The 24,565-nt window shown below is 57.6% G+C and overlaps 16 protein-coding genes across 16 annotated transcripts; 9 read left to right on the forward strand and 7 right to left on the reverse strand.

Moving 5' to 3' along the window:
• Window positions 1-76: 76 nt before the first annotated feature.
• ACB1 (acyl-CoA-binding protein (ACBP)/diazepam binding inhibitor (DBI)/endozepine (EP)) lies at window positions 77-459 on the forward strand (the record flags this gene model as incomplete). Its single annotated transcript, XM_056208191.1, has 3 exons — window positions 77-133; window positions 162-211; window positions 243-459. The coding sequence occupies 3 exons, from the start codon at window positions 77-79 to the stop codon at window positions 457-459; spliced, it is 324 nt and encodes a 107-aa protein (XP_056064166.1).
• A 192-nt stretch (window positions 460-651) lies between these two features.
• MVES1_003375 (uncharacterized protein) lies at window positions 652-1,209 on the reverse strand (the record flags this gene model as incomplete). The annotated part of the gene is made up of 4 exons (XM_056208192.1): window positions 652-906; window positions 934-1,086; window positions 1,115-1,175; window positions 1,205-1,209. The coding sequence occupies 4 exons, from the start codon at window positions 1,207-1,209 to the stop codon at window positions 652-654; spliced, it is 474 nt and encodes a 157-aa protein (XP_056064167.1).
• A 101-nt stretch (window positions 1,210-1,310) lies between these two features.
• ERG26 (3beta-hydroxysteroid-4alpha-carboxylate 3-dehydrogenas(decarboxylating)) lies at window positions 1,311-2,699 on the forward strand (the record flags this gene model as incomplete). Its single annotated transcript, XM_056208193.1, has 1 exon — window positions 1,311-2,699. The coding sequence occupies one exon, from the start codon at window positions 1,311-1,313 to the stop codon at window positions 2,697-2,699; it is 1,389 nt and encodes a 462-aa protein (XP_056064168.1).
• A 20-nt stretch (window positions 2,700-2,719) lies between these two features.
• MVES1_003377 (cyclin-dependent kinase) lies at window positions 2,720-3,928 on the forward strand (the record flags this gene model as incomplete). The annotated part of the gene is made up of 1 exon (XM_056208194.1): window positions 2,720-3,928. The coding sequence occupies one exon, from the start codon at window positions 2,720-2,722 to the stop codon at window positions 3,926-3,928; it is 1,209 nt and encodes a 402-aa protein (XP_056064169.1).
• A 172-nt stretch (window positions 3,929-4,100) lies between these two features.
• On the forward strand, window positions 4,101-4,390 carry MVES1_003378 (uncharacterized protein; the record flags this gene model as incomplete). The annotated part of the gene is made up of 2 exons (XM_056208195.1): window positions 4,101-4,337; window positions 4,364-4,390. The coding sequence occupies 2 exons, from the start codon at window positions 4,101-4,103 to the stop codon at window positions 4,388-4,390; spliced, it is 264 nt and encodes an 87-aa protein (XP_056064170.1).
• Window positions 4,391-4,472: 82 nt separating this feature from the next.
• MVES1_003379 (uncharacterized protein) lies at window positions 4,473-5,510 on the reverse strand (the record flags this gene model as incomplete). The annotated part of the gene is made up of 1 exon (XM_056208196.1): window positions 4,473-5,510. The coding sequence occupies one exon, from the start codon at window positions 5,508-5,510 to the stop codon at window positions 4,473-4,475; it is 1,038 nt and encodes a 345-aa protein (XP_056064171.1).
• Window positions 5,511-6,056: 546 nt separating this feature from the next.
• On the reverse strand, window positions 6,057-7,469 carry MVES1_003380 (uncharacterized protein; the record flags this gene model as incomplete). Its single annotated transcript, XM_056208197.1, has 3 exons — window positions 6,057-7,237; window positions 7,267-7,344; window positions 7,376-7,469. The coding sequence occupies 3 exons, from the start codon at window positions 7,467-7,469 to the stop codon at window positions 6,057-6,059; spliced, it is 1,353 nt and encodes a 450-aa protein (XP_056064172.1).
• A 248-nt stretch (window positions 7,470-7,717) lies between these two features.
• On the forward strand, window positions 7,718-12,395 carry MVES1_003381 (uncharacterized protein; the record flags this gene model as incomplete). Its single annotated transcript, XM_056208198.1, has 3 exons — window positions 7,718-10,807; window positions 10,879-10,930; window positions 11,377-12,395. The coding sequence occupies 3 exons, from the start codon at window positions 7,718-7,720 to the stop codon at window positions 12,393-12,395; spliced, it is 4,161 nt and encodes a 1,386-aa protein (XP_056064173.1).
• A 91-nt stretch (window positions 12,396-12,486) lies between these two features.
• MVES1_003382 (uncharacterized protein) lies at window positions 12,487-13,659 on the reverse strand (the record flags this gene model as incomplete). The annotated part of the gene is made up of 1 exon (XM_056208199.1): window positions 12,487-13,659. One exon carries the CDS (start codon window positions 13,657-13,659, stop codon window positions 12,487-12,489), a length of 1,173 nt encoding a protein of 390 aa, XP_056064174.1.
• Window positions 13,660-13,748: 89 nt separating this feature from the next.
• Window positions 13,749-14,606, forward strand: MVES1_003383 (S-formylglutathione hydrolase; the record flags this gene model as incomplete). The annotated part of the gene is made up of 1 exon (XM_056208200.1): window positions 13,749-14,606. One exon carries the CDS (start codon window positions 13,749-13,751, stop codon window positions 14,604-14,606), a length of 858 nt encoding a protein of 285 aa, XP_056064175.1.
• Window positions 14,607-14,672: 66 nt separating this feature from the next.
• MVES1_003384 (uncharacterized protein) lies at window positions 14,673-15,770 on the reverse strand (the record flags this gene model as incomplete). Its single annotated transcript, XM_056208201.1, has 3 exons — window positions 14,673-15,489; window positions 15,546-15,652; window positions 15,738-15,770. The coding sequence occupies 3 exons, from the start codon at window positions 15,768-15,770 to the stop codon at window positions 14,673-14,675; spliced, it is 957 nt and encodes a 318-aa protein (XP_056064176.1).
• A 348-nt stretch (window positions 15,771-16,118) lies between these two features.
• On the forward strand, window positions 16,119-16,838 carry RCE1 (CAAX prenyl protease; the record flags this gene model as incomplete). The annotated part of the gene is made up of 2 exons (XM_056208202.1): window positions 16,119-16,719; window positions 16,747-16,838. 2 exons carry the CDS (start codon window positions 16,119-16,121, stop codon window positions 16,836-16,838), a joined length of 693 nt encoding a protein of 230 aa, XP_056064177.1.
• A 197-nt stretch (window positions 16,839-17,035) lies between these two features.
• On the reverse strand, window positions 17,036-17,293 carry MVES1_003386 (uncharacterized protein; the record flags this gene model as incomplete). The annotated part of the gene is made up of 1 exon (XM_056208203.1): window positions 17,036-17,293. The coding sequence occupies one exon, from the start codon at window positions 17,291-17,293 to the stop codon at window positions 17,036-17,038; it is 258 nt and encodes an 85-aa protein (XP_056064178.1).
• A 553-nt stretch (window positions 17,294-17,846) lies between these two features.
• Window positions 17,847-18,944, forward strand: MET22 (3'(2'),5'-bisphosphate nucleotidase; the record flags this gene model as incomplete). Its single annotated transcript, XM_056208204.1, has 1 exon — window positions 17,847-18,944. One exon carries the CDS (start codon window positions 17,847-17,849, stop codon window positions 18,942-18,944), a length of 1,098 nt encoding a protein of 365 aa, XP_056064179.1.
• Window positions 18,945-19,130: 186 nt separating this feature from the next.
• BNA6 (nicotinate-nucleotide diphosphorylase (carboxylating)) lies at window positions 19,131-20,032 on the forward strand (the record flags this gene model as incomplete). The annotated part of the gene is made up of 2 exons (XM_056208205.1): window positions 19,131-19,970; window positions 19,997-20,032. The coding sequence occupies 2 exons, from the start codon at window positions 19,131-19,133 to the stop codon at window positions 20,030-20,032; spliced, it is 876 nt and encodes a 291-aa protein (XP_056064180.1).
• Window positions 20,033-20,055: 23 nt separating this feature from the next.
• MVES1_003389 (uncharacterized protein) lies at window positions 20,056-24,501 on the reverse strand (the record flags this gene model as incomplete). Its single annotated transcript, XM_056208206.1, has 1 exon — window positions 20,056-24,501. One exon carries the CDS (start codon window positions 24,499-24,501, stop codon window positions 20,056-20,058), a length of 4,446 nt encoding a protein of 1,481 aa, XP_056064181.1.
• Between the last annotated feature and the right edge of the window lie 64 nt (window positions 24,502-24,565).

Below are 24,565 nucleotides of genomic sequence, written 5' to 3' on the forward strand. Positions count from 1 at the left end.
AGCACAAACACGCCATTGGCTGCATTAGCCTCGCTCGGGGTAGGACCGCGTTGGGGTGGGATCTACCACTACTACCATGACCATCGACCAGCAGTTTACGAGGGCTGTTGAGGTTATCCGCGGCTTGCCCAAGGTACGTGTTTATATGATGCTGATTACAGTCCGGCCCTGTCAAGGTTTCCCAAAATGACCAGCTCAAGGTGTATGGCTTGTACGTATGCATCCTGTACGACTAACAACAGGTACAAGCAGGCGACCGAGGGTGACATCAACACGCAGCGCCCGGGTATGTTTGATCAGACTGGCCGCTACAAGTGGGACTCGTGGAACAGCCGCAAGGGCATGTCGTCGGAAGAGGCCAAGAAGGGCTACGTCGACGTATTCTTCGAGGTGTTTGAGATGCTGAAGGACGATGCCGAGTACTCCAAGTACATTGACGAGGTCAAGAGCCTCGCCTAAGCAGTGACGTCCCATAGCACGTATCATCGAAAGAGTTCATTTATTATTTTATAAAACTGAAGGGGTACGCATGGAAGCGCACGGCGGTGCTGCCTGCATACGACACCACTACAGCGTCCCGTGCGTGTCGCTTGCCATGGCAGGTAGTGTGAAAGCATGTCGCTAGGGTATATTGCTACTTGCCACAGCCAACTACTCCCAATCCAAGTCGTCGTTATTCAAATTGACCAGCGATGGCAAAGGCGCGGATGCACGCGCGAGATTGCCATTCGCCAGGTCTTGCTGGAATGCGAGCGCTGCCGCTTGATATCCGCCATGGTCAATACTCCCATGATCCTCAGCTGAAATACGTGCGCGCGCGCGGTCATCGCGGATCATGCTTGGGTCCACACGCCCGTCCTCGCCCTCGACCTGGAGCATGAGCTGCGGTGTTTTCGCTTCAATCACCTAGGGTAAGCGCCGCTGGGTACGTACATAGTGATTATCGCAGTGCGGGCAGAACTCATCTGCATCCTCGTAATGCTCCATGTCTTTGCGAAATGCACGCCGGCACTTTTTGCACAGAAACGCGAGCACTGTCGTTTTTGCCAACGCGTGGTCCTGCGTCTCTGCGTGGCACTCGGGGCACTACAATAAGCATCCACTTGGTACATACATCAAAAAATTTGCGGCAGCACGGCGCACGCACTGCTACTTGTGCATTCAGAATATGCTTACTGCGGTCAATCTTGCACGCAGCACATACCACATGCGTGAGGCAAAAAAACGCGCCGCGAGTGGCGTGTTGGCATTGCAGTCCACGTGGCACCTTTTCAGCGCGCTCGTCGGCGCTGCGCAGTTTTGCAGCAGCCATGTCGTGCAGCGCTCCGACCCAGGAGCTGCACTTTGTCATTGGCGGTGCAGGATTCCTTGGCTCGCACATTGTAGATGCGCTAGTACAACGCGGCGAGAAGACAGTAGCGTCGTTTGACATTCGCGAGCCTGTTGCGCCCATCGCTGGCGTGCAGTATTATGAGGGTGACTTGACGGACCGCGACGCACTCGCAAAAGCGCTTGCCGATGCACAAGAAGATTTGGGCGACTCGCCAAAGAAAGAGCGTGCTGGTGTCGTGTACCACACTGCGAGCCCTGTCGCGGGCCTAGGCCCCGAGCTGAACGAAAAAGTGAATGTGACCGGGACGAATGTGGTCATTAGCGTGTGCCAAGACGAGCGGAATAGCGTGCGCAAGCTGGTATTTACATCCAGTGCTGGCGTAGTGTTCACTGGGCAGGACCTGATTTACGTCGACGAGCGCATGCAGCCGCCCGAGCATCCAATGGACAGCTACAACGACACCAAGATGCGCGCCGAGCAGGCCGTCTTGGCGGCGAACGGCAAGCATCATCTGCTCACCATTGCCCTGCGTCCTGCGGGCATCTTTGGACCGGGCGACAGGCAGGCACTGCCCGGCATGTTCAACGTACTCGCCACCGGCCGGACCAAGTTCCAGATTGGGCGCAACCAGAACCTGTTTGACTGGACCTATGTGGGCAACGTTGCTCACGCACACCTGCTCGCGGCAGACAAGCTCAGCGCGCCGGAACAGTACGCGTCCTCGCGGCTTGTCGAGGAGCATTTGCCCGTCCGAGCTCTCGGTGTCGCGGAGCGCGATACGTACCGCAGCGTGCCTCTATCTGTCCAGCGCCAGGACGTGCCGAAACCAGCGAGAGACTATGCGAGAAACGTTCAGGCACTCATCGAGATTGCGCCGGACCAACTTGATCAGCACACCGTGTACCGCAACCGCTTTGACCCATTCTTTAGCGACGCACACCCCACCGCGGCAAGCGCGGGCAACCCCAATCCAGCGGCACTGAACCTCGCGCGCGACGCTATCCCTGCCGCGGGCGAGGCTTTCTTCATCACAAATGGTCAGCCCATCTGTTTCTGGGACTTTCCACGTGCCCTGTGGTACCGATACAATGGCCACGTCGATCCGCGGTACATTGTGCTGCCGCTCTATGTGGCGCTTGTAATTGCATTCCTTGCCGAGTGCTTTTCGAAGCTGACCGGCCGCCCCGTGCAATTCACGCGGTACCGTGTCACGTATACGGGGTGCACTCGGTTCTATAATATCGAAAAGGCGCGGCGCATTCTCAGCTACGAACCTATTGTCGGCATGGACGAAGCTATCGACCGCAGCGTCCAGTGGTGGAAAGCGGCGCATCCGCCGCACCGCGAGGCGGCCAAGACGAAATAATCACGTGAATAGAACTTGGCATGAACCACAATGTGCCGCGCACGAAATGGGCGCATGTGACGCTGGACGAGCGCGACGCTGTAGAGCGCGAGGCGCGTGCCAAAGCAGCGGCGCGTGCAGTGCTTGAAAAGCAAAAGCGCAAGGCCCCAGTGCCGCCCGTGCCGCCGCGCGAGGCGTACCCTCCGATTGCGGGGTGCGAGAGTGTGGTGAAATACGAGCGGCTGAATCATATCGAAGAGGGGTCGTATGGAGTCGTGTCACGCGCGCGAAACAAGGAGACAGGGGAGGTGGTAGCGCTGAAGCAGTTAAAGCTGGACAAGGAAAAGCACGGTTTCCCGATCACGAGCCTGCGCGAAATTCACGCGCTCATGGAGGCGCGGCATCCGCACATTGTGCAGCTCAAGGAGCTGGTTGTGGGCGACACCCTGAACAAAGTATACCTGGTGATGGAGTTTGTCGAGCACGACATGAAAACGCTGCTTGGTTCGATGCGCACGCCGTTTCTCCAGTCGGAGATTAAGGCGCTCATGCAGCAGATCCTGGCTGCCGTCGCATACATGCACGACCGCTGGATCGTGCACCGGGATTTGAAGACGTCCAACTTGCTCATGACGAACCGCGGCTGTGTCAAGATTGCTGATTTTGGGCTTGCACGCATGTTTGGTGATCCACAGCGTGCGATGACGTCGCTTGTCGTCACGCTCTGGTATCGCGCGCCGGAGCTGCTACTCGGCGCGGAGGTGTACGATACAGCAGTAGATATGTGGTCTGTCGGGTGTATTTTTGCCGAGCTGCTCTTGCGCGTGCCCTTGTTCCCGGGAAAGAAGGAGACGGACCAGGTGTCGCGCATTTTTCGTCTCTTGGGGCGCCCCACACCGGAGCGCTGGCCGGGGTATACGGCACTGCCGAATGCAGCGACTCTGGGAAAGAGCGCCGCGCCGTCGCAAAGCTCGCTGCGGCATAGGTTCCGCTACACAACCGATGCGACGCTTGATATGCTGGAGCGCATGCTCACTTTAAATCCTGCACGGCGAATCTCTTCAGAGGATGCACTCAAGCACGTGTATTTTACCGAGTCGCCCCTCCCTGCACACCCCGACAGTTTCGGCAGTTTTCCTTCTGCGGCGTCGGGTGAAAAGCGGCGTGCGTTGAGCCCGAGCATTCCGCGGCGCGACGCAGCACAGCAGTATCCACTCGAGTTTGAATGGAAGCAACAAAATGTAGAATAAAGATTTGTAGAGTAACCAACAAGTATCCAGGGTACAGCGCAGCGCCGCTACGCCCAACCTTTGCGCAGCACACCACCTCCACTTTTTCCATCGCCGCTTTGTCATGCGCGTTCCAGCAATTCTGTTTCGAGCCCCGCTTGTTCGCGCCCCTGCGCGTGCGTTCAGCACGTCTATGCATGTTCGCACCGAGGCTGTGACGGCTGAAGAGAAACAGGGCCGAATCATTAGCATTTTGAAGGCAAAGTTTGCGCCGACAGACCTGCAAGTTGAGGATATCAGTGGCGGATGCGGCGCCTTTTTTGCTATCATGCTCACTTCGCACGCATTCCAAGGCAAGTCGACGATCCAGGCTCATCGTATGGTGAATAAGGAGATCAAGGACGTGATTGACGATATCCACGGCCTGCAGGTATGTGTCTATGCATCTCACACCAGCTCAAAACGGCGGCGGCGCCAGAGTGATCCAGTTTTATAGTACATACCCAAACTTGGATTCTGCTTTTTTTTTCTTTCTACCTTACACAACGTACTTACTCATACACTCTTAGCGGTGGTAGGGATGGTAGGCATGCTCCCGCACTTGTGCACGCTGTGCTTGCACGCTGCAGACCCCACACGGCCCAAACACTCGCGCAACAACGGGGCGCTTTGCCGATCTGAGCCGCGGCGAGAGTGCCCAGTGGACGTCTAGGTTGCTGTACGAAGTCGCCCTGCTCAACTCCGTGACCGCTTCCGTAGCCGCTTTTTTTGTGCTGAACGTGACGTGCATCAAGCGCTTGCGCCCGCAAAACTCTTCCGTCATGTACGCAAACTTGCCAAACTCCCGAGCGAGATCCTCGACAAACTTCGCTGAAAACTGGATCGAGCGTGCAATGTAGGGGTAGCGGCTAATGTGCGACAGGGGAGCTGAGGCAGCCTTGCTAGGATTAAACCTGGGTATCCAAAGCGGACTGAGCTGGACCGTGTTGATGTACTTATCGTGCAGCTCAAAGCGCACCGTCGTCTCCAACAAGGCTGGCTGTACAGAGAGGTATGCACCGTAAAACGCAATGTTTGGCACCTGTTGCATCACCGCTTGGGCGTACGTATCGTGCACAAAATACGCGCGTGCGTGCGCAGCATCCAGAGGGCATTCGACATGGTGGACAGGCGCAATAGACGAGAGAAAGAGGAAGAGTTCCAGCTCAAGCTGCTCGCCTCGAACAATGCTGGGCGACATGTTTGTGAATGATAAACAGATCAACAGAGTGTCGTTTCTGGTGGAAGATGGGTTGGGAGGAGGGACGGGGTCGCTGGGGAGCAAGGGAGCTGTCAGAAACTCGTCGATCTGCGGCACGCCGAGAAGCGCCGCATCCGAAGGAGGTGATGAGGAAAAAAGTGCCGTATTCAGTGGACTGACCAACCCTGTGAGACCAAGCACCGATGCACGGGGCGTGATAGGGTTCAGGGCAAGAGGGTCTGCCGCGAATGGATCCAAGGCAAGCGGATCCGTAGTCGTACGCGGCTGTGCATGGCCACCACCCTGAGTTTCCATCGGTTTGTACGTAATGTTGCCAGAAAGGGATCGCACGAGGGACGGCATGTTTGACTACGTGGATTGCTGCTGCTTAAATGCTTTCCTGCGCACCATGCTAGAGTCAACGCCATTGGATAACGTCATTTCGGCTCGGCCCGTTCCGAAATGCGGGGTGCATGCAAGTTTTCGGCATGTTCCGCGATGCATACGTGCATAAGGTAGTGAAGATTGACACGATGAGGATCAGGCACCGCGCGCCGTGACACTACGTGGAGGGCGCGCTGGATGAAATAATAATAATAAAAAAAAAAAGAATTTGCATTTTTCTCTATTTTATAGCAGGGTGGGGTAGTAGCGCGAATTGGGGAAGCATTGCGGAGAGAAGGAAGGGCAGGCACGACAGAGACACTCTATATCGCCCAGAAGAACTGCATCGCGAAAGCAGGCATGTACTCTACTGTACATTTTGGTGTATCGTTGGTATGCGCCATCACTCGAAAGAAAACGGTATAGAGAGAATCGAGTTTGCATTTGGAAAAAAAGTGCACCACATCCACATCGCACATCGATTGCACGGCATGTATTCGGGTAGATGGCTGGTATTGCACGCCGTTATACAGCCACGGCGCTAGATTGTGTAGCTAGGACAGACGCAAAGTCTTTGGAAGAATCCGAGGCGGGAGACGTCTCCTGCACACCCTCCAGCATGGGCGTCTGCGCCTTGGGCGGTGCAGGTGCGCTCAGAATTGCGGAAAAGTTGACCTTGTTGCTGCCCTTGGCCGCGTCGCTTGAATCGCTTGGATCACTCTGCACGCCGCCAGGCAATGCAGGAAATTCATCGCTCTGCGGCACACGCTGGAACGTCTTGTGACTCTGCGGCGCAGTGCCGCGGCGCGTGTTCTTTGCGCGCGCTCCCGCGGTACGGTTTGCGTTGCGTGTATTGCCGCCCTTCTTTGCGCCGACAGACAAAGCATCAGGTGCATCGGGAGCGGGGGTATTTGCCGCATTCGCACCGCGGCGGCCGTCTTGCAACTTGCGTGGCTCCTGCGCAGCGCGTGCATCAACGCCATCTGCAAGTATGTGTGGGAAGCGGCAGTCGTTTCCATAGCGGCACGCCGCACGTGCGAAAAATGCACAAGCGGGACGAACGCCGGAGTTTGCGCGTGCACCCAAAGCGTCGTTGCGGGTCTTGTTCGAGCGGGTCTTGCTTGTGCCGCGCTGGCTGCGTGCGCTAGCGGAAGAGTTCGACTCAGCGTCTGGCTGCGAAGGCAGCGAATCGACACTGGTGGCGACACTATCAGGCAGGTCCTGGCCGTTCCTTTGCATCTCCTCGATATTCGGGCTCGCGTACTGCGATTCAGCCTCGGCTTGAGGGAAAAATGGGACGGCATTAGGGCCGTAGGGGTGGAACATGTGTGCGTTCATGTCCATAAATGGCGGCATCCCATATGCGCCCGGGGCAGGAGGCAGCGGTTGACCATTCGGGAAAAACATGGGCTGGGGCGGAATTGTGCCGTCGGTGATCGTCGGATGCTGGAATACACAGCGGTCACCGTAACGACAGTTGGGAAAGAACTTGCATGGGATCATACGAGCAACTTCCGGCGGAGGAAGGTGTATCGGGGCTGCGTCGGTGGCGCCGCCGTGTTGGTCGTCGGTGTCGTCTGACTTGGGCGTGTTTGCGTTCGCCTGCACCGTATCCATACGCAGTGCTGCTTCACGCAAAATCGCAAGCGACTCGGCATTCGTTCCATTCGGGGTGACTTTGATGTGCGATACTCGTGGATCCGCGTCTGTGGTCAGCGTTGCAAAGAGTACGTACTGCGAGCCAACAATGCACGCACGAGCTCCGTATGGCCTTCCTGCGCAGCGTACGTAAGTACAGTATTGTGGTATGCGTCTGTATGTCAGAACGTTGACTAGCTACACACCTTGCGATTCCAGCGCACCGGGGTTCTGGTCCAGTACCTGCTGCACGGCGTGGAGATCTCCTTGTTGGCCAGCTTGGAACAGATCAGTAGTCATATTAGATCGTAACAAAAAAAAGAGTGCTCTTGTAGGTACTGAACCGAGGTATCCTGCACCTTTTCCAAACGGTAATCGACTTGCCCACCAAACGACGGATGTCGAACGAGGAGATGGCTGGAAAAACGAGCTTCGCGCGCCGAAAATTTTTACAGTGTATGCATCACGTGATAAAGCTGGTGCTGGGGCGCATGGATACTCGGCCGTGCATTCGCACGGTGGTTCGACGCGTCCCTGCTTCTGGCACGATGGAGCGCCTCGACGCGTGTCTGGAGGCGACTCTCTCGGGCGATCCGAATGTGCGAGCACACGCAGAACATGCATTGCAAACAGGCGCACTCTGCGCAAATGATCCGAACGGCGCATTCGGTGTGCAACTAGCACAGATACTCGCGCAAAGCAGCGCGCCGCTCTCCATGCGCCAAGCCGCAGGCATTGCGCTGAAAAAATACATCTACGAGCGGTGGTCTATATACTTTGAAACATTTTTGCGCGACGCCAAAGCTGCAGATGCCGCCGGCACCGGCGAAGCCATCCCTGTGGAGACAAAGCAAGTCATCCACTCACTTCTTCTCCAAGCGCTCGGTGACGCGACGAGAAAGGTAAGGCTTCTTGCCGCACAGCTGCTTTCGATCGTGTGCCTGTGTGACTTCCCCGATGAATTTCAGGACCTGCTACCGGCGTTGAAGCGCAAGCTACAGGCGCACAGCGCGCCCGACGCCACCTTCCAGTTGGAAGGCGCACTCAAATTCCTCTCCGAATTTGTCCAGGTCGAGCTGGACGAGAACCAATTGTTCGTAGTCTCGCGCGAGTTTGTGCCGCTCCTGCAAGAGATTATGGATGTCAATTCTAGCGTTCTCTCGCCGATGATCAAGGCGCAAAGTCTCTTGGTGTTTCGCGAGTGTCTTTTGAGTCTGTACATGGTGCGGGGCACATTCTCCGCCGTTGTCGATCAGGCAGTATTGCACTATCTTCCCCCATGGCTGCTTGCTATGCTGCAGATGCTTGACACGGCGTCCTTGGATGCAACCTCACCCGAGTCGCTCGGTCTCCGCCGTGAAATTTTTCGCACGCTTGGCGTCGCGAGCAAATTCCGCAAACTATTTTCCGAGCCGGGTCCTGCACTGCTCAGTGCATGCATCGCCAACCTTGAGGCGCTGCTCCCTGCATTCACACAATTCGAGTTGGAAGCCGAGCCGAAGAGCCTGCCTACCATTGCGGAAGGCAGCGCCGACGTTGCGTGCGATATTCCCCAGCTTGCCATGGCCGCATTTACACTCTTTTCCGAAACGCTCGAGTCTGCGCCGATGCGCGCTCTTTTGCTGGAAGGCGGCAGCGGCGGTGACGGCGAATTAACGCGCCAATGTGTCCAGCTTGTCCAGCTGACCATCGCATTTGCGCAAATCACACGCGACGATGAAGAGACGTTTGAAGACGATCCCAGCGCTTTTGTACAGGAAGACGACGAGGAGAATATGCTAATCACGCTGCGCACCTCGACGACGGACCTTGTAGACCAACTGCTCGATGCCTACCCATTGCCGGTCCTGCGCATGCTTCCCAACATTGTCGCACAGATTGAGCAGCAAAGTAATGCACACCACGGGCCGACATGGTGGAAGCCCGTAGAAGCGCTTCTTATGCTGCTTGGCGCTGTGCACCATGCCATCGAGGATGTGCTGGACTCGACGTCGGCGCTGAATCTGCTGCATCCTTCGCACGTTGTCGAGCGACTGGTACTTCCCAACTTACACGCAAATACGCCGCCTTTTCTCCGCGGCAGGTGCTTTGTATTTGCCTCTCAGAACGCAGAGGCACTTGGCGAGACACTCGCACGCGAGGTATTTGCCTCTGCACTGCACGTCATCCATGCGCACGAAGCGCCGCTCCACCTGAAACTGTCTGCCGTGCGTGCGGTTCGTAACTTTGGAAATTTGACCCAGGTCAGTGTCGAGGAAGCGCGTGCCGTGCTCCAGTCGCTGGGGCCGCTGATGCTGGATGCGGCGGGAAGTCCACTGGTCCTCATCATGGACGCCGTCGAGTCGGCAATTCCACGCGCCAAGTTCACTGACGGCGACGCACGTATATTGTACGATATCGCACGCGCAACAATGACTTCGTGGCGTGCAAGCACGGCGGATCCCCAGGTAGAGATCTCTGTTGCTGCATTGATGGAGGCGCTTGTACAGAGCAAGGTCGAGGGCGTTGCAGCCGCAGCGGCACAGCTCGGGCTGCAGAGCGCGGCAAATGCGCTACAGGAAGATACAGATTACACAGGACTTGGCGCGAGTGCTGCGTCACTTGCACGGAGTATTTTGCAGGTGTGTGCCGCAGAAATGGCGCCGCAGCTCATTTCTTTATTTTTTCCTCCCGCCGCGGCGTATCTTCTGCGCACGGACGACATGGAGGCTGCACAAAATCTCTTGTACTGCGTAACTCTCTTGTGGCAAAAGGCACCCGGGGTGCTGCTTCAATGGCACGACAGGCACACTGGTGCTCTGGACCTTATCTTGCACATTGTCCAGCGCCAGCTCACGTGGGAAGATGAGGCTGCTTGTGGCATGTCGCTTGGCACGCTGCTTACCACCATGTTCCTCCAATCTTCGCACGATGCATCTATGCAAGCATTGCAGGCAATCATGCCGGGGATGATTCGAGCGCTGGCAGAGAAGTTGGCTGTTGCGAGAAACATCGATTGTATCTTGGGGATCCTATTCCCTTTGGCGTACCTCTTTGCCGAACACACAGAGGCTATCCTTTCACTCTTGCATGGGATGCAGGTAGGCACCCAGAACGCACTCGTGCTTGTTGTGACGAAATGGCTCGCAGACGTGGGTCACGTCGTTGGACCTGCGATGCTTCGTGTGCACATCCTGGGGCTTGGAAGACTTCTCGAGCACTGGCCGGCTGCATTGGGGGATGTTAGGGTGGAAGGTGCATTACTGCCGAGCACGGGAGACGGTACGCGCTTTACAATACTGACCGAAGCTATCATTACACGCTCGCGTGCAAAGTCTATGCAGCTGTACGAGATGATCCCTGCGAATGCAAAACTTGTGCAGCTGCTTGTCCAGGACTGGCAGCGAGCGGCGATGCAGGACGAAGAGAAATCGGCTTCGCCGAAACTCACTGCTGCTATGCTTGCTAACGCTGAGGGCAAGGACGATGACGAGTGGGAATCGGACGAGGAAGCAACCGCGCGTGACGAGATGCGGTCTAAATTTCTAAATGACTTGTACAATACGGGCGTTCTCGATGATGACGAAGAAGATGGAGGCGCCCTTGGACCGATTGAAGCTTTGCCGCAGTTTTCGCACATTGCGCATATGGACAAGGCGGTACGTACGAAAGAGGCTTATCGCAGGCATACCTATCGGAGCTTTTCCGACGCGTGCACTCGACGCCGCAGTTCCAAAACGCGCTTCCAGTGCTGTCTGCGGTGGAGCGCGACGCTGTGCAACGTAGTATTGAGAAAAGGGGATAGGCTATGCTTTTTTTGCAAGCATGTGGTGCCGTAGTAGGTCTGCGAATTGGTGTTTAAAACGGACTACGTTTTAGTCTCTGGCCGTGCAAAACCAAACGCACAGACCCACGCTCAGAAATCACTGTTATATACACGTACACAACATATTCTTGTATCTGCGGCCACAGAACCATGAAAGCACCGTATCCCGTCCGATCTGCGAAGTTAAGCATGGTATCGTCTAGTTAGTACTGCGGTGGGGGACCACGTGGGAATCCTGGATGCTGCAGTTCTTTTTGCTTTACTACCTCCACATGGCTCTTTGTATGCGCGCACGATTTCCACCCTTGCGGCGCGTTAGCACGGCGGCGGCCCATGTCTCGCGCATCCCACCGCCGCCGTACGACATACTATTTTGCGGCACAGACACATTTGCATGCACAGTGCTTGGGCGGCTGCTTGCTGCACCCGAGCTCATCGGATCGATACATGTTCTCACACCGCCAGACGTCGAGCATACATGGGGCGCAAAGCGTATGCGCACATCGCCGGTAAAGTTCCTCGCCACGCAAAAGGGTGTTCCTGCATTACACATACCTCATGGTGGGCTTGATGCCCTTGTGCTTCCTGCGTCCATTGCGACCTCACCCGCACCTTTACTTGTCACAGCCTCGTTTGGGCACCGCATACCATCTTCGCTACTCACATGCTTCCACAATGCGTCGCAGACGCTTAACCTACATCCTTCACTTCTTCCACGTTTGCGCGGCGCGGCGCCAATTCAGTGGGCAATCGCGCGCGGTTATTCAGAGACGGGCGTTTCTGTCCAGCAGCTGCACAACGAGCATTTTGACAGGGGCGCATTGCTTGCACAAGCCACTATACGGATACCCCCAGACAGTACGTACACAGCTATGCTTCCGGTGCTTGCCGAGCACGGTGCGCAGCTTTTGACCGATACAATCGCACACCTGCCTGCACGCGACGCTTCGAAACTGCCCCAGGACGATGCGCTTGCAACTCGCGCACCCAAGCTAAAGCGCGCGTATACTACCGTGAAATGGCACGTATGGGATGCAGACATGCTGGATGCACGCTTGCGTGGATTCGGCGCAATACAGCCACTCACCACAATGCTAATTCCGTCCAACCCAGCATTTCCCATGGTGGGCTGTGCTTTTTACCAAGGCAAGGCAATGCAGACGTCGCTGCAGCTAGCCTCGCCACAAGCGTACCAAGCATTGTACAAATTTGACGCGCGGCCGGGGCACGCTACGTATGCACCCGAATTGGACGCGGTTGTGGTGCGGTGCACAATGGCAGATACACGGGAGAGTGTATTTGCTATCAAAAAACTGCAGACGCAAGGAAAGCCTGCGCGAAATGCGGCGGAATGGTGGCGCGGATTCAGCGATCGTGCGGATACGCACGGGCGTATCTTGTTCGCAGAAGGAGATCCATAAGGTAAAGGGGAAGCGTGGCCCCTAGGCACAGGGTTCATAGGGGATATAAACGTGATTTATTATTTGACGTTACGGTTGTACATTGCATCGTCTACCAACGTGGCGGAGCGGGTTCATTGCTTGCAGCATTGGGTGGTGCCACACACGTCCAACTTGACATGTGCTCAGAAGCGCGCTGCGGTGCTTGCGGTGCATAAGACGGATGTCGCGGCGGAGGAAGAGCGTACACGTTCTGTGCGCGGGACTGAGACTGTTTCTCGTCTCGCAGGCCCTCCGCAGTGACCATCGCGTCTTTTTCATCTTTGCCGACCGCACCACGCTGCACGGCCTCTTGGTGCAGCTCCTCTACATCTGCATCCGTCAATACGCCTGCATCGTGCACCGCTTCGTCCCCAGGTACATGCCTTGCACTTCCGTCCGCAGCATGGAGCGCCTGCCACAAGGGTATGCATGCACGGGGCAGTTGGTGCTGCGGCACTTTGTTCTCCAGCAACGATGCCGTCTCTAAGCCTGGATAGTTGTAGAATCGCGCATTCTCATCCGTGCGCGACAAGAGAATCGTGCCGTCCAGCTGGAGACCAAAGTAGAGACCCTTGCTCTTCACGTAAGCAAAGCTTGGCGCGCCTTCCCATGCGGCATCGACCGAAACCCCGTTTCCTACAGGTCCAAGAGCAACACTGAGCTCCCCACCTAGACTAAGTTTTGGGCGCTTGAATGCGTTCACTGCACCCTCGTTTCGCAGAACAATTACGATATCGTAAATATCGGCGCCTGCTACCAGTCCAATTCCAGCTGTGTGAACCAAAAGACCGGACGGTGCGCCCCAATTACCATTTTCATCCTTGGTAAGTACAACACCGGATCCACCCGAGCCAGAAAGCCAGAGACCCATACGGAACGTGGTGAATATTGCGACGCCTTTTGCCTGCTGTAGCACGCGGGGTGGGATGGTGTAAAGCATGCGTTGCGATTTGCGACTAGCATGAGGATCTTGGACATTATATGTTGACATCTCACTAGTGTGCGCTGGCTCTGCTAAATTTGTTGCTTCTTGCGTCGGTGCTCCATACCGCGTAAATGTCGCGATGATCCGTGCGCACTTGTCGATTTCCTTGTCCATGCTTGTGGGGTAAAATGCCTCTGCACCGAGTGCCCCTGCGACTCGGTTCGAAAACTGCCCCACGGGGTCCATAACTTTCCAAGCCGTAGTCTCGAATTTCTTGGCAGAAGAGGCTGCCTTTTCTTTGAAGTCGCGCCACACCATGACGACAGCGGCGGAGCAGCACCTATTAGGTAAGCGCTGGGCGTGGCCCTTAGATAAGCTGAAATGGCCCGAGCCCCCCACTGTGCACCATGCAACAAGTCTCGCGGAACAAGACATTTGGCGGCGATATTATCAAGTATGAGTTTGTGTCGAAATCGCTCGGCGGCTTGACCACGCAAATGAACGTGTTCATCCCACCGAATGCTAGCGACTCTGCCAAGGTGCCTGTGCTGTATTATCTTGCGGGCCTGAGCAGTACCGAAGACAACGGTGCGCAAAAGGGCAACTTTTTTGCGAGCGCGGCGCAAGAGGGCATTGCAATTGTGTTTCCCGACACGAGCCCACGCGGAGCTAACATCCCGGGCGAAGACGATGCGTACGACTTCGGTACGAGCGCAGGTTTCTACTTGAATTCGACCAAAGCGCCATGGAGCGAGCATTACCGCATGTTTGACCTCGTCACGAAAGAGATCCCCGAGGTACTTGTCACATCGTCGCTCCCAATCGATGTGAAGCGTGCATCGATTATGGGGCACTCGATGGGTGGGCATGGCGCACTCGTATCTTACCTAAAGACTGCCGAGGGTACGTACCGATCCGCCTCGGCATTTGCGCCGATCAGCCACCCGACCCAATCGCCATGGGGCACCAAGGCATTTGACGGGTACTTGTCTGGCGGTGTCGAGGAAGGCAAGGCCTGGGATGCCTCGCTCCTGCTTGCGAAGCGCAGTGCAAAGGCGACGCATATTTATGTCGACTGCGGCACCGCCGATCAGTTTTATCAAAGCGGGCAGATTCAGCCGGAGCGCTTGGTCGAGGCCGCAAAAGAAGCGGGAGTCCAAGATAGCGTGCTACTCAATATGCGCGAAGGCTACGACCACAGCTACTTTTTTGTGAGCACTTTTGGTGCGGACCATGTGCGTTGGCACGCCAAATTCCTCCAGTAGGCTTTAGACAGAGTGCTGGCGCGTGTACAACACCACCCTTTTTGCGCGTATCTCGCCACTATGTAGCTAATTTTTCGATCCGCGTGCGCGACGCTTGGCAGCCTTTTTGAAAGGCACACTCGCTTGCGCAGATGCGTCGGTGCCGAGCGTCTCTGCTGTTGCGGTGGGCGCAACCTCTGTTGGCACAGGCTCCCGCGCCGCCCGTCCAAACAGAAACCGCAGGAGGCGTGCGGGCCACAGTGTCGACCAAGACGGCGCAAATGCAGGGTCCAACTGCTCCAGCGGGATCCACTCATCGTTGGCGGTATCGAGTACGGTCATCGAGTTGTCCGCATACACAGTCACATCGACCATGCGCAGCTCGTCACCGTCGGGTGCATTGTGTACCGCAGACATTGCCTGCCGCACCTTGCGTCCTTCATCGTCCCAGTCGACCTTGCCGCTCGCAATCTCTGCATTGCTCGGTGCAGGCGACAAATCGGGGTACCCACGCAAAGGCACACGCACCTTTTTCTGCGCAGGCGGCTTGGCATGCTTGGATTTCGGCGTCTTGGCGTCGGGCTCGGGAGTTTGGAACCATGCGCCGCGTGCTGCAGCAAGCGCACTGCGATAAAGCCGATCGACACGCGCCTTGTCAGTGCGCCAGATCATGCGCTGCAGCAGATGCTGTGTGACGAGCGAAAATACGAAGAGCACGGCCAATACAAGCGCGAGACCCGGACGGAACCGCTCGTAAAAGTATCCAGTTCCGCGCCATTTGGGAAACCCGTTCGTCAAAAAGTAGTTGTACCGATCGCGCCGCTCGTCGCGCAGAATTTTGTGGATCAGGCCCAGCTGCTCAAAGCGCTTCGCTGCGCCAGACACACCGGTATTTTTATCGGGACTGGGTAAGTGTAGCTGTGTAATACATACTGCCACAGTAAGCTCTTTTCACGGTACGCTTTGCGGATGTCGCTCACTGCCGCATTAGCTTTCACACCGAGCATCGTGTAAAAGTTGGCGCCCTCGCCTTCGCGTTCGACCAGTGCCTTTTGAAGCTCGAAAATCTAGCGTAAGTGGTACTACGATGCATACCTCAATATCATTTTTATCCCAGTCTGCGTGCACGCCCATTGCACAAAGCATACACACAAGCCCGAGCACGAGCAGCTGCGCGAGCTTCATGGCGATGAAGAAGGGAGGGTATATGGAAATATTTCTCCGCGATATGCTCCACAAACGCCTCCACATTTTTCTTTGTGTTGGACGACGCTTCGTTTGCAAGGTGCTAGGCTACGCTCCGCCATGTATGTCCCGTTTTGGGCATGCTCAGCGTATACGCTGATTTATGTCGGATCATTATACACGCTACCAAGACTGCGTCGATGGTGGACCGGTGCAGGACACAGCACGTCGGGACGAAATGAGCCACGCGTAATTCGCGAACGGCTATGGTCGGCAAGTGCAAGCACGCTTGCATGCCTTGGGGCTGCAGGCGCATTTGCCAGCCGGTCGGTAAAAGCACAGGGCGTGATGCGTGTGTTTGAAGCACTTGCACGGCTTGGACTCGCGCTCCCGACGCCGAGCTCTCTGTCGAGCAACTGGCCGCTATTCGCGTCGCTTTCGCACTATGTATGCACACTGGGGTGCATTGTCGGGTACAGTGTAGCACTTACTGCGCTCTTGTACCTTGGTACATTGTACGCCGACTTTCGGGGTAAAGTGCTGCCCGGACAACGTCATTTTCGCAAAGACAATGGGTTGCAATGCATACGTAATTATGTCGTCGCGCCGATATCGGAAGAGCTCGTATTCCGGGCATCAATGCTTGCTACAATCCAGTATGCCGAGCCACCCGTATCCCTCGCGTGTAAGATATTTGCGACACCCTTGTACTTTGGCCTCGCACATGTGCACCATGCTTGGGAAATGTTTGCACTACATGGGAAAACGCGGCATGCAATGCACAGTGCATTGCTCAGCTCTGCATTGCAGTTTGCGTACACGATTGTGTTTGGCTGGTACGCAGACGCGCTTTTCCTGCGCACCGGCTCGGTGCTTGCGCCGTGTGCGGCGCATATTGTGTGCAATGCCATGGGACTCCCGCGGGTTGCGCGCGATGCAAAAACGACGTGTATGTATGAAGCTTGTCTGACCACAGCAATCGTGTTGAGCGTCGTAGGTCTTGCTGCGTTTGCGTATGCATTTGGGCCGCTCACATCTGTGGCCCTTTTTGGAGGGTATATGGACTGAGAAAGCATACCATGGCGATGTTCTACTTTTCGGTTTTACAAAAGCCGACACGGTGCAAAGCAAGGGCCGACGCGCTCGCTGCCAAGAAAAGCATTTTGTAGCCTTCAGAGACGGGCTGCAACAACACACATACACACGCACAATTAAATAAAATGTAGGAAATTTAATGACACTACATTCATGCTTCTACAAGCTGTTTACTTGTCGAGGCCGAGGGCAGACTTGGCCTGGTCATAGCCCTGCTGGACGCTCTCGCCAATGGAGCTGCTCTGGTTCTGGGCGCTTTGGTCGCCGCTGGACAGGGTGTTCTTGGCGTCCTGGCTCATGCCAGACAAGTTGTTCTTGGCATCCTGGCTGGCGCCAGAGAGGTAGTTCTTGGCATCCTGAGTGTAGTCACTGGCCTTGTTGCTGGCATCGTTGGCCGCGTTGGAAGCTTTCTGAGTGAAGTCGGACATGGTAGTTTTTGGTGCTGATTCCCTCTGTTTGCAGGCGTATTTATACTTTCACGGCCTAGTCTATTTCAGGATCCCGGGGAGTTGAACGCCCCGTGTGTCGCATTTATGACATAAGCAATTCACGACATCGATGTCTGTGCACGGATCTGGGGAAGTTAGACCAATCAGATTAGCGATTTACGCACAGCCACGATGCGGGCGCATGTTGATTGCGTCGCCCGCATCGGTGACAGCGCATTATTTCCCGCACGGGCGGTTGATCGTGCGCTGTCTCCAGGACTGTGCAGCGTGATGAACCGATTCTCCGCCAGATTGGCTGCGCTTTTCACCGCACTTTTCACGCGCGCACGTTCCAGAAGGTCAAAGTAGTGTACTGCCCACGAATGGCGTGCAAGCCATGGAACAATAGGCCCTTCTACTATACTATGCGTGGCCGTTGGTGATGGCGGTGGTAGTGATCGTAGTGAAGTAGTGACGTAGTGGTCAAATCATTATTTAGTCATCACAGCGACGGCTTTGCCTTTTCCCCCCGCACGGTGCACTCGAAACGTGCATGTCCGGAATGTACCTCGCGACTGAACGGCGCATCGCCATTGAAGCGGTGCAAACGGCATGCACCATTACGACCAAGGTCTTTCAGCATCTTGTTTCTTCCGAGTCGGTCACAAAGAAGGACAAGTCGCCCGTGACGATCGGTGACTACAGCGCCCAAGCTGCGGTAAACTACGTCTTGTCGCGCGCATTTCCACAGGATGGGATTGTGGGTGAGGAGACTGCGGATGACCTTCGTACTATGGAAGGTGTCGAGCTCCGTGCAAAAGTAACGTCGCTCGTCAACGAGGCTCTGCAGAAGCACGAGCAAGTAGCGGGGCCGTTGCCAGATAGCGAAATCTTGGACACGATCGATCTCGGTACCTACAGCGGCGGTGCCGACAAGCGTTTTTGGGCGCTTGATCCGATTGACGGCACGAAAGGGTTTCTGCGCGGTGGACAGTATGCAGTATGCCTTGCGCTCCTGGTCAATGGCCGTGTCGAGCTCGGGGTGATGGGATGCCCCAACCTGCCTCTTGACCCGAAGCAGCCGAAACCGCGCGATGGCGAGATCCGCGATCGTGACGTGTCTGGCCTTGGCGCGCTGTTTGTCTGTGTGCGTGGGCAGGGCTCCTATGTGCGTCCTATTTGCGGCGCGGACGCTGCCGAGACTCCCATCCAGATGCGGGATTTGCAGGGCAGTTTCAAGTCCGCTGGGTTCTGTGAGTCCGTCGAGGCTGGCCATTCCTCGCTGGCGACCAATCAACGGATCGCGCGGATTTTGGGCATGGATACGGAACGCTCAGTTCGTATGGATAGTCAGGCAAAGTATGCAAGCATTGCACGCGGCGATGGCGATGTCTACCTACGCCTCCCTGTGGGCGACGGCAGCTACCAGGAGAAGATTTGGGATCATGCCGCGGGCACGTTGCTTGTCGAGGAGGCCGGCGGCACAGTCTCTGATATTGCGGGGCGTGCGCTTGACTTTAGGCTTGGGCGTACGCTGAAAGCAAATCGCGGCGTCGTTGCGTGTAGCAAAGATATGCACCCAACGCTTGTCGAGGCTGTCGCAGACGCACTGCACGAGGAGGGTCGTGCATCGTTGCTGGAAGCGCCGTAGAGGTAGCTAAAAAATTGAGAGACTGGTGCGGTGTTGTGCGCTGAAAGTCCTATATGATTTGTACGCCAAGCGTGCAATGCATCGCATCTCCGCAGCCCCCCACGAGCCGTTCGCAGGGCCGCTGGTGTGCCCACCCATGGTGCCCACGTGGCAAATACTCCACCCAAAGCTGCGCCGCGCCACACCATGCAGCTGCAGTATGCCAGCCTCTTGCCTCCGAACTGGAAGACCAACGTGCTCGCGTGGCTCCAGGAAGACTGCCCGTCGTTTGACTGGGGCGGCTACGTTGTTGGCGATGCGCCGCGTACAGCGACACTCTGGTGCAAGCAAGAAGGCATCGTCGCGGGCAGTCCCTTTGTGAATGCCGTCTTTGACGAGCTGCACTGTCGCATCACATGGAACGTCGAGGAAGGGCAATACCTCACGTCGAAAGACAGTGTCCCCGGCACATGTGACGGTAAGGTAAAGGTCGCTGTTGCGCATGTGAGCGGCCCCGTGCGCAACATTTTGCTTGGCGAGCGCGTCGCGCTGAATACCTTGGCGCGGTGTTCCGGGATTGCGACGGCCTCACGGCGTATGCTTGATGCTGCGCGGCGTGCAGGCTTCCAAGGCATTGTTGCAGGCACACGCAAGACCACCCCTGGCTTCCGTCTAGTCGAAAAGTACGGCATGATTGTCGGCGGCGTGGATGCGCACCGCTACGATCTGAGCAGTATGGTGATGCTCAAAGATAACCACGTCTGGAGCACCGGCTCTATCCGCAGTGCTGTGGAGGGTGCGCGCAGCGCTGCGGGATTCTCTGTCCGTATCGACGTCGAAGTGCAGTCGTACGAAGAGGCCGTGGAAGCCATTTGTGCCGGCGCAGACGTCGTGATGCTCGACAACATGACTGGCTCGGCGCTAGTCCAGTGTGCCAAGCGCCTCAAAGACGAGCTTGCCGGTCCAAAAAGTGACCACCGTGGGTACCGTTTTCTGCTCGAGTCCAGCGGCGGCATCACGCTTGAAAACCTGAAGCAGGAAGCGCATGTGGACAATGCGCTGGACATTATCAGCACAAGCGCGATCCACCAATCTACCCAGCACATTGACTTTAGCCTAAAAATCGATAAAACTACTTATTGATCATAGAAGTAAGGATATCAGAAAGGATCCGGGGAATTTCGCGCGTCTCGCCCGCAACAAAAGCACGCCCTGGCAGCGCCTTGGCCGCGCCCACGGCCTCTGCGCCGCGGTCGATAAAGATGATGGCAGACTTGACCTTGTCGTCGGCCTTGAGTGCCTTGCCGAGCATGTCGGGTGTGATGAAATAGCGTCCCAGGTTTGCATCAGAGAGTGCAATGACAAAGTAGTCGTCCGCGTCGCCAGTGTCGACGGCTTTAACAGACTCTTGAATGCACTCTAGCGTGTTATCCCCTGCAAAACAGAACCGCGTGATGGTGACAATGTCACGCAAAATACGGAACCGTTCGCCGTCCGTCTTGGGCAGCTGGCCGAGGCGGATGAGCGGAATGACGACCGTGTCGCCCGAGTGCGCCACCATATCAAACGCAAATCGCGCCGGATCCACGCGCTGGATGGCTTCCATGATCAGCATCGCTGCCTCCAGCTCGCGCGTGAGACGCCCGTCAAACTGCATATTATACATGGATGCAGATGCGTCGAGCACGATGCGGATGCGCTTAGGCTTGAGCTGCGGCGCGCCTGGCTCCGGCGGCGCCTCCTGGCGGCGCTTAAAGATGGCGCGGTCGCCCGCGAGGCCGTCGGTGAGCCTGCGCTCGTCGAGCTGGCCCTCTTGCTGGCGAAGTGACCATTTGCGTTCGTGCTCGTTGGCGCTGAGTGCATTCAGTACATTGGCCAGGTGCTGGACCTGACCTGCAACCTGTTTCTTGATCTGGAGTACGTACGCAAGCTCCTCGGGGTCCAAACGGTCGGACGCGAGCTTCTCGGCGAGCGCTTTGCGGGCCATGGCGCGTGCCTCCTCGGTAATGTGATCAGGCACGTCCCGCTTTTCTTCGTCCGAGATCTGGTGGACCTGGTGGCCTTTGTAGACGCGCTCGTAGCCGCCTTTGCCGCCAAGGCCTGCCGTATCGCGGCCGCCGGTGCCGCCGCGCCATGTGTTGCCGCCGACGTGCGGATCGTTGTTGGGGTCGTCCTTGCCTTCTTTCGGTCTGTCGAGCGACGAGTCTGGCTGGTCAAACTGAACGTGCTTTTGCGGGGCTTTGGCGCGCGCCGCTTCATTCTCGCGGATCCGTTCGAGGCTCAGGCTCCCGAGCTTGAGTCCGCGCGCGGCAAACGTCTCCACCACAAGCTGCATCGCCTCCGGGCGGTGCAAGTCAAACGCAAGCATGTTGAGCATCACATCGCTCAGCGGCTCGTCGGGGTATTTGTCGAGATGCCGCACAATGTGGATCAGCTCGCGCAAGCTATACGGATGGTTGATGAGATCCTCGTCAAACGCGCGGCGCAAATCGTTGAACGCAAGCACAAGGGACCGGATGGTGTCTTTCTCGACGCGGGGCCCCAGCTTTTCCAAGAGCTGGATCTCGGAGTGAATGTCGGGGTTCGCGACGGCGTACGCGCTGAATCCTTCGCCCACCACATCGGTAAACGTGTTGCCCAAAAACGGCCAGCCAGGGCGGTTGGCAAGGAGGACGAGGCGGAAATCAGGGTGGACTACAATGTACCGTGCATCCTCCGTGGCAAACGGCACGATACGCCGGCCGTCGGGGAGGGAGAGCTCGCCGCGCTCAGCGAGCGACTTGAACACAGCGCTCACCGAAGGCGACGCCTTGTCCACCTCGTCGACGACCACCACGCGGCCGCGCTTCACAGCGCGGATGAGCGGGGAGTCGGCGTACCGAAGCTGGCCATTTTCGAGGTACGCACGCTGGAGCAGTTCGCCCACGGTAGAGTCGCGGTTCAGCTGGATATACTCGCGTGGGCGGTCGAGGAGCTCGAGCGCCTGGTCAATAATCTTGTTCTTGCCCGTGCCTTGGGCGCCCATGAGCAAGAGGTGTTCGTGCAGCACGACCATGTCCTGGACAATGCTGTACAGCAGCCCCGACTGCTGCGTGTTGTGCACAAAAGAGCCTTCGGCGTCGGGAATGAGGGACGCGCCGTCGGGGTCCTTTTCGCGCCATGGATAGCGCTCGACGCGCAGCAAAGACTTGCCGTCCTCGTCGCTGAATGCGAGCGCTCCGCCGTCGATCGCGGGCGGCGCAACACGCAGCGGAGCGACGTACTGGAAAGCGCCTTCAAAGCCGTGCGGGATGATGCCCGTCTCAATGAGCATCGCATGCACAAGCTCCTGGACCGTGCGGGGAAGGAAATTCGCGAGCTGGTTGCGCCAAACAAGCGCGTACATATCCGTCGAAGGGAAGCGCGCCATGTGCATGGAAATGCGCAGCATTTGACGCGTGCCTAGGCGACGCGCCTTGTGCAGGCCCGTGTTGGGATCCGCACTCTGCTCGCGGTAGCGCGCGGCAAAAGCAAAGAGCGCATCGAGCGTGTGCGGCGCACACTTGGTGCGCTGCACAAGGATCTCGCGCTCTTCCTCTGCTTCCATTGGCGGCGCGGCGAGCGTCGCAAACATGGTCGAGACACTCTCCGTAAGCCACTCGGCGGCATTTGGCGCCGTCGCAATGATGCGCAGGTTGCGCGCGAGCGGACATACCTCGCCGGTGCGGATTGGCGCGGCGGGCGCATCCGGCGCGGCAAGCGTCAAGCGCGTGCCTTCCCACAGCTCGAGCTCGCGGTCCTGCGTAAGGCGTCCCAACGCGTCGATTGTCGGGCCGAGCACGTCTGCACCGGCGAGATGGATGATGCCACCCGTGTTTGCGACGGTACTGAGCGGCGCAGGGTGCCACACAGTCGCCCCGTCGGGCGTCGTGGCGCGGCGCATAAAGAGCTCCTGGCCCCCAATGTCTTTCCAGAGCCACAGTGTCTCGACGGGGAACCCGAGCAAGGCGGCAAAGAGGCGCACACAGACCGTCTTGGAGGACGAGGCTTGTGCGCGCACGATGCTGCCTTGGAGCGACGCTGGGATGGCGCAGATATCGCGGTCGACTGCGTGCAGCTGCAGCATGGTCGAGAGGATCGACTGCAGACGCGGCGTCATGAGCACATCCTGTGCGACGGTAGACAGATCGGCAAGGGGAACAAGGGGCAGTGGGCCGCACGCGGCGTCTACTGTGACGCTTGCGTGTGTGCTTGGGTGCACAAACGAGAGCGTCGCACGAGCATCGTCCTTGCGCACAATGTCGCGTATCTGGAAGCCAAGGAGGCCCGCGCCGTGCGCGATTGTATCGTGCATACCCGCGCCGACGCCTGCATCGAGTCCAAGGCGTGTAAGCATCTCACGCAGAATCTTTTGCTTGTCTGCAGGCATGTCGAGGAGCGCCGGGTAGGCCGTGCTCAGCATCGACAGGGTGGGCTGTGCAATGGGTGTTATTTCAGCGCTGGGAGAAGGGCGCGGCCGCGCAAGCTCGTCGCGGCGCACGTCAGGGTCAGGGAGGCCCATCTTTTGGTTGATGGTGCCGGTCGGCGCAGGCGCAGGCGGCGGCGAGGCGGGCCGAGCGCCCTGTGCGTTGGGACTCTGGAGGGTGTCTACCGGTGGAAACGTCGCACAAATATCACGCATCAGCGGCACTGCGGTCAAAGGGACGTGCGGAAGCTGCTCGGTCGAGGGCAGCAGGCCCGTTTTCTGCGTCATGTCGGCATGCGCGCGCACAAGCGCCGCCCATTCGGCCCACTTTCCGCGCAGCGCGTCGCCGTGCGCCTTCTCCACGCCGCGGACTTCGCTGGGGGACGGCGCGACGTACACGGCGCCTTCGGCCCAGCGTGCCTGGAAGCGCGAGCGGAAAGGAGGGTCGAGGGGGTGGCCGCGGTACGGCGGCACCGGCACGCCGAGGCAGAATACGCGAAAGTCGGGGTGCACGGCGACAAAGCGGCGCTCCTTGCCTTGCTGCGCGCGCGCCGCAGGCACGAGCTGCGTACCGTCGGCCAGGTTCTGCTCCCTGTTCTCGAGAATGTTGTTCAGGACGGGCATTACGCCGCGCTCTGCACGCTCAATACCGTCGAGGAGGAGAATGTGTCCATGCTTCATCGCGCGCACTACCGGCCCGTCGTCGTACCGCAGATTACCGCCAGCCTCGAGCGACCGCTGCTGAAGAAGCTCCGCCTCGCCAATATCGCGGTGCAGGGATATGTACTCTACCGGAATCTGCAGCAAGGAAGCAAATGTCTGACAGAGACGGCGCGTATAAGGGCCGGGTGGCGACGCAAGGAACACATCCTGCCGAAGCTGCCACTTTTTGCCGAGGAACTCGAGGTGCTCAAGCACGATCGGGTCCTCGGGATCGAGTAGCAGCCGCGCAGGAGGTATGCGGTCCGCCTGGTCTGGCGCCTGCACCGGAATCGCAACGTGCGGCCCGATTCGAAGCACGCCGACATCGCGGCGTGGCGCACCCGACAGCTGTGCGGTTCCCTCGTGCTTCGCGCCGCTCTGAAAGTGTCGCGAGACCATATGCAATCGTTGCTTTGCGCCTCTGCGCGTCATGCTGGCGAAGAGCAACCGGCGTGGGAGCATAAGCCGGGTGCGGGCATCGGCCGACGCACCGTGC

The sequence above is a fragment of the Malassezia vespertilionis genome, chromosome 7 (genome assembly GCF_029542925.1).
Source record: "Malassezia vespertilionis chromosome 7, complete sequence".
Taxonomy (NCBI): domain Eukaryota; kingdom Fungi; phylum Basidiomycota; class Malasseziomycetes; order Malasseziales; family Malasseziaceae; genus Malassezia; species Malassezia vespertilionis.